The following is a 14,225-nucleotide window of genomic DNA, read 5'->3' as shown; positions in this document are numbered from 1 at the left end:
ACATCTTGCTAACGTTGAAGGAACACAATGCCAACAGTTGCACCACGATAAAGCAATTTTACAATGCAAAAAGTGCATATCGTTCTTCAATAAGAGGAGCTGATATCGAAATGCAGCATCTGATGAAGCTTCTCGAGCGTGATCAATACATTCATTGGCATAGATTGAAGGATGAAGTTGTGGTGCGTGATCTGTTTTGGTGTCACCCAGATGCAGTAAAGTTATGCAATGCATGTCATCTGGTGTTTTTTATGGACAGTACATACAAAACAAACAGGTACAGACTCCCACTACTTGACTTTGTTGGAGTGACACCAACGGTGATGACATTCTTTGCTGGGTTTGCATATCTGGAGACTGGGCGTGTTAATAATATTATATGGGCTTTGGAACGATTTCGAGGCCTATTTTTAAGAAACGATCGCCTCCTTGTTGTTATTGTCACTAACAGAGACCTAGCACTGATGAATGCAGTGAAAACTGTGTTCCCCGAGTCTACTAATTTGTTGTGCATGTTTCATATCGATAAGAATGTGAAGGCGAAGTGCAAATCTTTAATCGGTGAAAAAAATGTGTGGGACTATGTAATGGATAACTGGGGTACTTTGGTTGATTGTCCGTCCGAACACCAGTTCCATGAGTCACTTCAGAAGTTTCAAGTTGCTTGTTCGCCTTGGCCGATATTCACTGACTATGTTAACGACACATGGATTATCCCGCACAAGGAAAAATTTATTACAGCATGGACGAATAAGGTCATGCACCTAGGCAACACAACAACAAACATGTATTATTTTATTGATTTTATTTGTTAGTAAGGATTAGTAATAAATGGTATTTAATCGTTGTATATTTTGATGTTTGTTGTGTATTTTAAATGTAGGGTTGAATCAGCTCATTGGGCTCTCAAAAGAGTACTACAAAATAACGTTGGAGACCTATGTAGTGTTTGGGATGCCATGAACAACATGATCACGCTGCAACACGTCGAAATTAAAGCATCCTTTGAAACCAGTACGCATGTGGTTGGCCATGTATATAAAAAAACCTTATACAAGAGGCTTCTTGGGATGGTTTCAAGGGACGCTTTAAATCAGATTGCTTCTGAGGTTGACCGTCTATGTTATCTCGGCAACAATCCCTCTTCTTGTGGTTGTGTGATGAGAAGCACGCACGGTCTTCCTTGTGCATGTGAGCTTTCTAGGTATACTACAGGCAGCATCCCATTGGAGTCAGTTCATATGTTCTGGAGGAGACTTTGTTTTTCAGACCAAGGGTTATGTGAGCCGGAAGTCAGCATCAAGGAAGAGATAAAGACCATATCTAAAAGGTTTGATGAACTTGATGTGTGTGGCAAAGTAACTCTAAAGAGTAAACTCCGAGAAATTGCATACCCTGATCATAACTCTATGCACCCTCCTCCGTCAAAGGTCAACACTAAAGGTGCACCGAAGAAACCGATGAAAAGAAGTCAAAGATCCACAAAGCGTGATCCATCTTACTAGAAGTATGTTGATGCTTTTCATTCTGTTCAAAGCAGCAACTCTCCAGTTAAACGCAGTGCATCATGTTCTGAACCGCCTTAGCCAACAAGGATCATCCTGATGTTGGATCAATTTGCGTCATTCATTCAAGGTTTCATTCGTGGCGTTGTGGATGTGAAAGCGGACGGTAACTGTGGATATTGGTGCATTGCCGCTTTATTAGGTATGGGGGAAGATTCGTGGCCGTTAGTGCGTAATGAATTGGTTAAAGAACTTGGCAAGTGGTCGCATGAGTACATGAACCTCTTCGGTGGCACAGAGAGATTTGAACAATTAAAGTTATCCCTACTTGTTGATGGGTTTTCGAAGGTATGTTTTTAGGTTAATTTTTTTAATAACAAACTTTAAATTACTTACATGTGTATGTTTGGTTGATTCAAGTTAGTGTGAACAAGTGGATGGATATAACGGAGATGGGATATGTGATTACATCACGGTATAACGTAATCCTTGTATCGCTGTCCCGACAACAAAGCATGACATTTTTTCCTCTTAGAAGTCAATCACCACCTGATTCTTCTGGGCACCGCATGATATGTGTCGGTCACGTGTTTGGAAATCATTTTGTTCAGGTACATTGAATATAGTTAGTATAACAATTATGCAATGACTTCGCTGGTTCATTTGATACGGTCACCGCATGATATAATCTTTGTTCATGTACAACAGGTTTATTTGAAAGACCATTGTCCCTTACCGCCTCCAGCGTTGTTATGGTCAAACAATTGTTATTCTCAGGCAAAGCAGTGGACAATTTCATATATTAGTAGAATGCAACAATACACAAGCTTGATGTCATTCAAAAGACACTATGTCGACCTAAATGAAGACTAAACATGCATTGTTTATGTAATTGTATTCATTATGCGATATAATTTGTTGTAACCCATTACTAACCAATTAATATTATCAAGTACTCGTTTGGTTAAGCAAGAAAATTGTTGGTCCAACAAAAATCATTTACGCGTGTAGCATACATCATTGTCATAATTGACAACACATAATGACATGCATGCGTATTAAAGTTTGACCGCGACAACACATTGACTGACTTGACTACACATTCTGAAGAAAACATAAACACGAAACATGTTCACGCGTGTCTATTTTTTTTGTAAACAAAGTTAAGCAATCGCTCGGTCACAACCATCTATATATATAGCAAACACGGCTAATAAATCACACATTATCTTGCTTTCAAATAGTCTCCCAATTGATACACAAAGTATGGCATTTTTAGGAGAAACTAGCAGTCAGACGATTGTCAACTCAAGGTTGGCTTTCATTTTTCCAAATGGATCAATTATTCACAATGATACTGGCGTTTACTTCCAAACTTCAACTCCGGTGCCCATTCGAGTACCAAATAGCTGTGATTTTGCAAGCCTAAAAACTAGAATACACAATACTCTTCAACTATCCGACAAACAATTTTTGGATGAAATTCACTACCAGAAGCCATTCACCGATACAGGTAACCAAATTCGCTTTCAGTGTATGAAATTGATAAATGATGACGATGTCAACACAATGTTAATGTGTAATGATCAATTTTCTTGTGTTGGTCCGATTGAGTTATTATGCACCGTTGGAAGAACACCAGATGGAATAATAAACTTACTTGAACGCACTATGCCCCGTACTCATGACGCGATCCTGTATTACAATGGGAAATGGAACATGCCACCGCAGAACAAATTTGTTGGATGCGCGTTCACAGGAAAAAATCCTAAGAAATTTCAAATTCCTTCAACATGTACCATCGATGAACTGAAGAATTTAATAAAGCAAGTTGCACCTAAAGGGATTCCCCCTCTTGGAATTCACGAATCACAAACGGTAAGACGATTGTTTTTCCGCCAATCAGCTCGCTTTGAGTATTCAGATATGCTTATAAAATATGAAATAAATGAGTTGAGGACCAACGAAGAACTGCTGAAGGTGTTAGTACAATCTAACTACTGGAAAAAATATGGACCAATAGAAATTTTAGCTGTCTTTATCAAATATGTTGTAAAAATCGAAGACGGGGTCATTGGGACATCGCTAAAAAACTGAATCTGATGTTTACTTTTTCGTTGATGTAACCTTTATCTGTTTATGGCGTGTTTAATTCCCATAATAAAGTTGAATGTGTTGTTTCAATGGTCCAAAAAATTAATTGTTAGAAGGGTTGGATTCCTATTTTTTTGGATTTTCTGACTTTGTTTTTAGTTGTTATTTGACGGAACCGGGGAACGGGAATACTTTTTTTGGGTTCTTTGACATCCAAACATGAGAAATGGCTGCCCTCCATTGTCTCACCCCACTGGCACACCCACGGAAAAAAATTCCAAACATGGGTACCTGAACATGAAAAAGGGTCCCTTTCCTATTTTTTTGGATTTTCTGACTTTGTTTTTAGCTGTTATTTGACGGAACCGGGGAACGGGAATAATTTTATTGGTTTCTTTGACTTCCAAACATGAGAAATGGCCACCCTCTATTGTCTCACGGCACTGCCACACCCACGGAAAAAAATCCCAAACATGGGTACTTGAACATGAAAAAGGGTCCCTTTCCTATTTTTTTGGATTTTCTGGCTTTGTTTTTAGCTGTTATTTGACGGAACCGGGGAACGAGAATAATTTTTTTGGGTTCTTTGACGTCCAAACATGAGAAATGGCCACCCTCCATTGTCTCACGGCACTAGCACACCCACGGAAAAAAATCCCAAACATGGGTACTTGAACATGAAAAAGGGTCTCTTTCCTATTTTTTTGGATTTTCTGGCTTTGTTTTTAGCTGTTATTTGTCGGAACCGGGGAACGAGAATAATTTTTTTGGGTTCTTTGACATCCAAACATGAGAAATGGCCACCCTCCATTGTCTCACGGCACTGCCACACCCACGGAAAAAAATCCCAAACATGGGTACTTGAACATGAAAAAGGGTTCCTTTCCTATTTTTTTGGATTTTCTGGCTTTGTTTTTAGCTGTTATTTGACGGAACCGGGGAACGGAAATAATTTTATTAGGTTCTTTGACGTCCAAACATGAGAAATGGCCGCCCTCCATTGTCTCACGGCACTGCCACACCTACGGAAAAAATTCCCAAACATGGGTACTTGAACATGAAAAAAGGTCACTTTCCTATTTTTTTTGGATTTTCTGGCTTTGTTTTTAGCTGTTATTTGACAGAACCGGAGAACGGGAATAATGTTTTTGGGTTCTTTGACGTCCAAACATGAGAAATGGCCACCCTCCATTGTCTCACGGCACTGCCACACCCACGAAAAAAAAAACGCCAAAAATGGGTATTTAAATATGAATTTTTTTTAAAATGTGATCTTTGTAGTATCTTATATAGCGATTTCATTGTCATGTAATATTTTTTAAAAAAATATTTTGTTTTTGGTACAAGCTTATTATTTTTTATATAAAAAAATTATACATTAATAGTGTAAATTATGATCGAATCATAATTTATTATATATGATAATTACTTTAAAAACATTTATGAATTATGAATGATTTTAAAAACATTTATTTTTTATGTAATTCTTATGAACAAAACTCATGATTTTAGGTTCACTTTTTTTTAAAATAAATTTAAAACACTCGCAAACTTCGCTTAAGGACCACAATCGGAATAATAAATTATATTATAAAATAATAAACTGTGCAAAACAAGTCAACTATATCAAACAAAAAACTGTAATAATTACAAATATTCATGTCAACTACAAGACAAAAAATAAATACAATAATCAATGGTCCGTGCGGTGTCTCTGACGAGCCTTGACAGTTCCATCAGCACTGGGTCCCCCTCTCGCGATCGTCAGGCAGTCCTGCATAATGTCATATAACTCTGTACCTGCAGTGACTATCCTAAGGTTGAGCACACGCTCCAACCTCTGTGCAATTGCCTCATATCCGTCGTAATCATCCTGTCAAAGCCATTAAAAGCATTTATTATCAAATTTAAAATAAATAACAAGTCATGAAACATTAAGCGCGCAAAGAATCTTACCACATGTGGAGGGGGTCAAATGCCACTGGAACCTGGGGGCTGGGCGGCTGTATGTAGTCCTCAAGGTCTGCAACTGGTGCATCTCTCGGTTGGTCACCTGCCTGGGTCGGTATCATGAATGGGTGAGATATGCGGAAAAACCACTCCATGTAATCCGCAGATACCTGCCCAAGCACTAGACAAAGCTGACCCGCAGGTAGTAAGTGCTCCGCAAACTGCATCCACCTGCCATCTATCTCATCGTGTGACAATCGAGCACTAACAGGCGGCGGAGGGATGGTCTGGATGTAACCAAATTTCCGTACCACCATCTCCGGTCGAGCTGTGACCACCATAGGACCCCATCTCAGCTGACCCTGGAATGATGAAATCTCCTGAAAGGCCCTAACCCCCCAATGCTCCGTGTACGGCAACCAGGACACATCTGTGATGGTCAAACCATCACAACGTGCCCTGTAAGGTGCTCCTGTGATTCCCTTCATGTGCGCCTTCGACGTCAACCACCGGGAAGCACGTGGGGACGTCTCCTAGTATGTGTCATCTGTCACGCACTGGTGCACACTAGGGAAGTGCTCATAGATCCAGCACTACACAATAAATGAGGTTAACATAACATAAAAAAATGTTTAAATCATAATCGAACGTAACATATTAAAAAACACAAAATTTACCTGTAGTAGCGTCAAGTACCCCGCAAGCTGTCGGATGGTGGTCCTACAAGCCTCATCTAACTGGTCATACATGTGAACCAGCGCGGCAACTCCCCAAGTGTAACCACCACTCTGAGCGAGGTCCCAGAAAACGTCAAGGTGAACCACATGCACGTATGTTGCACTCTTATTAGCAAAAAGAGTGCAACCGACAAGGTGCAGCAGATAAGCGCGAGCTGCGACAATCCACCGTCGGGCCTGACATCTCGTCTCATAAATGTCGCGAACCCATCCTAGTCGTACATATGCCCCACGTGTTAGTGCTATCTCGGCTCTGGCCTCCTCGGCAGACACCTCGAGCAACTCTGTCAACAAAAATCTGGCCTCCTCCGTAGAAAGAACATGGAAACTGTGCAAGGCGCCAGTGATGGGCAAATGAAGGAGTGACGATACATCATCCAATGTGATCGTCAACTCTCCAATCGAAAGGTGGAAGGCGCTGGTCTCACCGTGCCACCTCTCCACGAATGCGGATATCAGTCCAGGATCGCCAGTAATAACTGAACAATCGATCAGTGGACTTAATCCTGTGGCAGCCACCAAGCCTTCAATCTCAGGCACTGGCCTCCCAATCAGTGTCACCTTCCTCCCATGTGACACTAACTTCAAATCAGGACGTTCCTGATTTGAAGTACAAATTATACAATTATTAAAAAAAATTAATGACAAACAAATAAATCAACAATGATAAATAATTAACAAATTAAAATACTTGTCCACTCCAAACAGCATGTGCAACATGGTTCGCAAATGATGCCAGCACTGACGGGTCACGTGGCCCACCAGGGAATCCCTCAGCAGCATCATCAGCATTTGACCCCTCAGCACCATCAGCACCCTGTACGTCCGCACGCATCTCAGGTGTCTCCGCAGCCACATCAGGGACATCATCAATCATGTCAGCAACGTCCTCTGCCATATCACGTGCATCCGCAGTCGTCTGATGAACCCGTTGCCTATAGGCTGAGGCAGTAGGCCTACGCCTTTCGAGAACATCAGCTGCATCATGATCATCATGTCTATATCTGCCTACAAGTCTACCAATGGCACGACCTAAACCCCGTGTTTTAGCCATGATCTGCAAATCATGTCGAACACATATTTTTTTGGTCAAAATATACACAACTTTCTTTATAAACAAATAAGACTAATTTAAATCAAATTATTTGAAAACATACACAACATAATTTTAAAAACAAAATTAAACAACTTCATTTATAAAAAAAACACAACTAATGTAAAAAAAATTAATTACTAAACATGCACAACTTAATTTAAAAAAAAATAAAAAACTTCATTTATAAAAAAAACACAACTAATGTAAAAATAATTAATTAGTAAACATCCACAACTTAATTTTAAAAAAAAAATAAACAACTTCATTTAAGAAAAACACAACTAATGTAAAATTAATTAATTAAAAAATATCCACAACTTAATTTAAAAAAAAAATAAACATTTTCATTGATAAAAAAAACACAACTAATGTAAAAATAATTAATTAGTAAACATCCACAACTTTTTTTAAAAAAATACTTCATTTATAATAAAATAAACAACTTAATTTATATCATTTAAAAAAATTAGTATTTTTAAAAAATTTCCAAAACACACACAACTTTATTTATAAAAATAAACAACTTCATTTATAAAAAAAACACTAATTTAAAAAATAAACAATAAACAAAAACAAACACAACTACTTTTATAAACAAAAAATAAATAATTTACAAATTAATATTTAGTAAAAATACACAATTTAAATTATAAAATAACATGACATCAAAAACCCAAACCTCATTTTTCATAAAATCTCAAAAACAAAATAACCAAAAAAAAATATAATAATTCATTTAAAAAAAAAACAAAACAATTTTTGTTTAAAAAAAAAACACACTTTCCGAAAACTTGAAAGGTCATCCGGAAGAAAGGTCATCCTGAAGAACCCTTCTTCCGGAATTCTTCCGAAAGAACTACTTCTTCCGGAAAGTATCCGGAAGAGGTGTTCCAAGAGACTTCCGGAAGAAGTGTTCTTCCGGCAGACATTTGGTTACTTCGAGAAGAACACTTCTTCCGGAAACTTTCCGAAACAGGTTCTTCCGGAACTTCCGGAAGAACCCTTAACGGGTCTTCCGGAAGCCTCCGCCGTGAGCCATTTTCCCCATTTTTTCTGGCGTCTTCTACTCTCGTCTTCTACCCTAAGGTTACTATCCTAAGGTAACTATCCTAAGGTTCCATTGCTACAACAATGCTGCATATTACAAGCAAAGGGTAGGGAGACTAACCTGTTCGCGAAGAAGAAGAAGACAACCTTGGGCGCGCCTCGCAGAGAAGAAGCAGGTTCACGGAGAAGAGAAGAAGAAGCAGGTTCACGGAAGAGAAGAAGAAACTGTTCGAAAAAAGTGTTTCTTCCGAGAGGTAATTCGCGCTTTTTATAATTTTATCTTAAAGGGCAAAATTGTCCATTCATAAAAATTGCTGGGTGCACCTAGCATTTCCCAAAATGGGAGTAGGCCGAGACAATTGTCATTAATCCATGAAAACAAAGACAAAAAGTTCACAACAGGTTTATGGGGACATTGTTGATTTCGATCAATATATTGTGGTTTAAGAACCAAAGGTGCTATGCACTGGGAGAAGTAACAAAGATGATGGGAGGTGATATTTTCTGAAAGAAGAGTGTTGTGTGATCAAATGCTGGGTTAGTAGTGTCAGAGAGTGAAAGAATGAGACTCATTTTTCTTTTCTCCTTTCATTTCACTTTTTTTCATGTATCTCTTTCCTTTCTTTGAGATTATCCAACACTTTGGTCAAAACATGTTTTAGATATTTTCTTCTTGAATGATGTGATATAAGTTTTAAAAACAAAACGAAAATGACAAGTTAAAAACTAGGAAAAAAAACTGAAAGTACAAACTAAAATTTGAAAACTGATTTAAATTTTAAAAAATTAAGAAACTTAAAACCGAAATACATCAAAACGAGAAGAAAATCATGATAAATACGAAGAACATCTAAAAAATTAATTTCAACATAACAAGCGTTGACCAATCCACTACCCCTTACCTTAATTTATTGTGAAGTACCCTTCAGTGATTACCTATTATTTTTCTTTTTCAAAATGTTTGATTGTAATTGAGGATGAAGTAATGATCATTTTAAAGACAATTCGACAATCATTTTTCTTTTATCACTTTTTAAGCTAAGAATAATGTTTTATTGTAATTGTAACCAGAAAGTTACTCGTCAATTATCAATTTGTTGGCTGATTTCAAGAGACTTCTTATTTTGTATCTACTTTGTGTATGTGTACACCAATGTATGTAACATTCATTCAAAGAGTTTAATGTTTATGAAGTGAGATTTTAATGTTTATGAAGTGATGTAATTAGATGATTGTATAAAATTTTTAGATAATTATTTTAGATAATCATTCAACCATAAATTATTTTAATATAATTATTTTAAAAATTAATAAATTTATTATATATGATAGATTATAATTAGATGATTGTAAAAAATTTTACACTAAGAGTGTATAATCTTTTTTTTTTCAATAGAAAACGTCTTCTAACGATGGAAATTTTAGTCTGCATGACGCAATATCTCTATTGGAGAAGCCAATACAATTTGGAAGCAAACCAGAAAGCATAAAAAAGCCAACAAGCACCGAAGACATACGGAACATTCTCGTGATCTAATTAATGCAAAAAATCTTGTCAAATTCTCCCACCGTTTGTTTGCTTGAATCATTATGATTATTACGGTGCAGAAAAACAGGCACGGAAACAACCTTATCCCTAAGGAATGACATGTTAACTTTTTAGCTTAATTAACATTGCTATAACTTTCAAAGACTTGAAGCTGCAATACAACAAAATGAGATGTTTCTTTTCTAAGGCAATGGATCCAAGAAATATTATGCACCATCTCAAAGTAGCTCAAGCTAGTGTGTATGTACGTAAATTAGAGCTCAGAAAATCATGAGTAAAAAAATGCATGGCATCATTCCAACAAGCCTTGTTACATACACTGGTGGCATACAAAAAATTACACTTGTTCCTGCTGGTGTGTATTCATTGTTGGTGGTCCTGGTGCTATTGCAAACTGCAGACCCCTACGCTGCCCGGATTGTAGAACGAAAGCAACTTGGGTTGCCGCTAGTGCTGCCGCCTCCTGTTTCGCCATAACATGAAAACCATGAGAGTTACTAGTTAGAAAATAACTAGCAATCCATCTACGTGTGTGCATTTGGATGAATGTTTGCAAAATAGATTTTGAATGGAGTTGACTTTGTAAAATTGATTTTCAAGTAAGGTAATTTCTGTTAGGATGATTTTATCTTGAAAGTAAGTTTGCTGAAATTTAGTGTAAATTTTTTGTTGAATTAGTTTTTTAGTCTTCTAATTTATTTTTTAGATTCAATTAGGTCTTCTAATTTTTTTTGGGTTCAATTTGGTTCTCTAATTTTAAAAATTAGATTCAATTTGGTTCTACCGTCAAAATTGGATCAATGATCTTAAGAAATTGTTCTTTGTGGCAGTTTAAAGCCGCCACAAAATGCACATTTCATAACACCGTTAATTTAATTTAGGCAAAAGGACCAAAATGATTCAGTTTTAAAGATTAGAAGACCAAATTGAACCCAAAAAATAAAGGACCAAATCAAATCTAAATAATAAATTAGAGGACAAAAACTAATTTAACCTTAATTTTTCAACTCCAACCAAAAGCTACATTTTATCACTTCTAGTTAAACCAAAGTTTTGAGACAAAATCAATTTTACCTAGAAACAACCAAACATCTATGTTGTTATAAAATCAAATTTATCTGCAGTCAAAACTGGCATTACTCATTATTCCCACCATGAAACCAAACACACAATACATGTGTTACAGTATCTCTCAGCAACACGACCAGGAGATATGAACAAAGTTGGAGCCAAAAAGCAAGATTTCAAAACAGAACAAACCAACACCGAATTAGCAAAGTCGGAACAAAAATTAGTCAGAACCAAGACTGAAACTTACTTGTCTTTGTCGCCGGCGTTGCAAAATACTGATTGCCCAAGCCATGATATAGCAAGGTAAAAGAAAACCAGCAGCACGAAGCAAGAAAAGCTGCAGAGTTTGGTTGTGTAATTAGGTTAGGCCGACAATGTATTTGAATGCAATACAAATACTGTGTTAACCACTTATCCAAAATGAACTAAAGTCACTCACAGAGAAAAAAGTGGATGGATCATCTTCAGCGTCAGAATCTGTGACAGAAAGTGCATGCCTCAAGAGTAAAAGGGCCATTAACTGCACCAAATAAAATGGATTAGGCTTAAAATCATGTCAATGTCACTATAAACTTTAAAGATCATATTCATAGCAAAGCAAGTACAAATGATTTCCTTAATCTTCTAACTACAAATATGCCTAAAGCTTATAATACTACTAGCATAGTCAATGTTGCTATGGACCCAAAAGATCATGACAAGTACAATTGATTTACGTAAAATTCCAAACAAGTATGCCTAAAGCTTGATACTTTCGGTGCTATATCTACTGTCAAGTGTCAAACAACATGGCCTCTAGAGAATGTTTGTTTGGTGAACATAAATATGACTGAATTCTAAAGATAATTTGTTAAAAATGATTTCAAGATGAATGCCTTACAATCAAAGCAACTGAACGACAAAATGCAGCTCCACTAGCATGAGAAGCAGCATATCCATCGTATTCAGCTTCCAAGAATTGACGTTCAGCCTCTGCAATTGCTAAGAGTCGGGGATCACGCAAGTCCAATGGCGTGCCAGAGATTGTCCAGCCTCCACTGCAAAAACAATCATAACTAATGAGTGAAACAACAAGACTTTGAAACAAATATGTCCAAGAGTTTAAATAGATTGCTTGTATTCAAAACTAATTTACTGGAATGAAGACTTTTAAAAAAGAAGCTTCCAGCTTACCCTATATCAAGGGTAGTTTCTTCAGGCTGAGGACGAGGTGGTGGGGCAGTATAACCAGGTTCATAGGACTGAGAATTACATATACAAAATTGAAAGAAATTCAGTACACACACACAGAGCATTTGGTTCAATCCAGAGATACCATTGTACAGAATAATTGAATCATTACCATGACCAGACCATCATCACAAATTTCAAATAACAAAAATTTCACTATATGCGAAAATCACATACAAAAGAATCATACCTTGTGACATATCTCACAAGTTATGTCTCCTTTCTCATTGCACCAACGCTGAACGCACTTTCTATGAGCATACTGTACGTAAAATTTCCAAAAAACCACAAATCATTATTAACACAAAATAGAAATGCAAGCAAGCATATTAAAGGAAAAAAAAAAAAAACAAAGATGTCTCATAAACAAAATGTCCCCCCCCCCCCCCCTCCTTATTCTTTCTCATTCTCATCACCAATAGCACATCAAACAGATTCATAATTCATATTATCACCAAGAAAACCACTCTCATTTCTCAACAATTAAGTGCATGTTTGGATTAAAGCTCAAAGAGGTCAGAAATCCTTTTACTCCCAAAACAACAATTTTTTTTCCTTCTTCATTTGTGCATAGGAATTCGGAATTGTACATTGAAATTCACAAAAGTTTTTTTCAAACATTAAACATAGCCTAAAAGGATCCAATTTGATCCACATAGCTTCCCAACAATGTTAATACATGTTTAGTTTGTAGTTGAAAATGTTATTTCACGTGTTCCAATGCAAATCCAAATGATAAAAGCAAAATGAATGCAAAAGCAAAAAAGAGTCCCGATCCGTTGACAAAATGACTTAATTTTGCAATGGAGAACAAAAAATGCATAAAAATAACTTTATAAATTTATAAATTTTGTATTAATTCCCCGCTTCATCAAAGTTATTATTTATTTTTCATTTTTAATTTATAATAATGGGAATGTACCTTAAGACTACCGCTGCAGGAGCAGGGTGTCTCCAAACCGCTGACGCTGTCCTCCTCTTGGCAAATGCGACACTCCGCCAGCTGCAGCAGCGGCGCATCCTCTCCGCCGTCGTCACCGTCTTCCTCCGCCGCCGGAGACGACCCGGATGGCCCCGCCGCCGCCTCATCAACGGGCGTCGCGGGCTCGGGGGGCTGTTGGGCCAGCGGCTGGACCATCGGCACGGGTCGCACCAGCCGGTCCACGAACAGCACCAGATGATCGCTCATTGATCCTATTTTTTTTTAATTTTATATTTTTTCAAATAAAAAATTAAAACAAAAAAATTGAAAAGAAAAAAAGAAAAAGAAGAAGGAAAAGGAAATGAAAGAAGAGGGGTTGAAGAGAAAAAGGGGAAAAAAAGAAAAACCCCGGGATCGCGCGGTGAATCGGTGGATCCCGAGAAAATGAGGGTATCTGAGAGACTCACCGGAGAAAAAGGGGAGTTTTATTTGCAACTCGTAAGAAAGAGAGAGAGAAAAGGCTTGAGCGAAAAACAAGGAAGAGAGAAAGAAAGAGAAAATGTATGATAAAATGGCGTTGTGCGAATGTATAGGGAATTTGTTTTGTTTTTGTTCGTGGAGGCTTTGTGTAATTAGAATACTAAGTTGTTGGAATTTTTGAACGTAGAAAGAGACATTATGGTCATTTCGGAGAAGAAGGGGTGCTTTGATGATGATGTTGTTGGAGTCTTGCGTTGCCGCGTAAACGACCCGTTCTAGGTCGGGTCGGGTTGGGTCACACGTCTATGGTTGACATAACTAAACATTTTTTTCCATCTTTTTAGTTTTTCTATTTACTTGGACTCAGCATTTTATTTTTTGAAATTTTAATTTATGTTTATTTAATCTTACTAGGATGGATGACCCTTGTCAATAAGTAAATTTTTAAATAAATTTTAATAAATAAACTTTTTAGTCTCTGAAGTTTATATTTTAATTCCCAAAATGATTTTTTACTGTTAAAATTTTTTAACTCGTGAAATTA

General features: G+C 36.9%; 2 protein-coding genes across 2 annotated transcripts; both read right to left on the bottom strand.

Moving 5' to 3' along the window:
- Positions 1 to 5,551: 5,551 nt before the first annotated feature.
- LOC121174331 (uncharacterized) lies at positions 5,552 to 6,037 on the bottom strand. The gene has a single exon (XM_041013511.1). It carries the CDS (start codon positions 6,035 to 6,037, stop codon positions 5,552 to 5,554), a length of 486 nt encoding a protein of 161 aa, XP_040869445.1.
- Positions 6,038 to 10,085: 4,048 nt separating this feature from the next.
- Positions 10,086 to 13,886, bottom strand: LOC100817542 (uncharacterized). The gene is made up of 8 exons (XM_006605504.4): positions 13,669 to 13,886; positions 13,202 to 13,473; positions 12,470 to 12,541; positions 12,223 to 12,290; positions 11,930 to 12,086; positions 11,489 to 11,569; positions 11,297 to 11,386; positions 10,086 to 10,441 (listed from the first exon to the last, which is right to left on the bottom strand). The coding sequence occupies exons 2-8, from the start codon at positions 13,466 to 13,468 to the stop codon at positions 10,316 to 10,318; spliced, it is 861 nt and encodes a 286-aa protein (XP_006605567.1). The 5' UTR covers positions 13,469 to 13,473; positions 13,669 to 13,886; the 3' UTR covers positions 10,086 to 10,315.
- Between the last annotated feature and the right edge of the window lie 339 nt (positions 13,887 to 14,225).

Source organism: Glycine max, chromosome 20, assembly GCF_000004515.6.
Source record: "Glycine max cultivar Williams 82 chromosome 20, Glycine_max_v4.0, whole genome shotgun sequence".
Lineage (NCBI taxonomy): Eukaryota > Viridiplantae > Streptophyta > Magnoliopsida > Fabales > Fabaceae > Glycine > Glycine max.
Note: the sequence above shows the minus strand (reverse complement) of the source record. Positions and strands in the feature narration are given on the sequence as shown.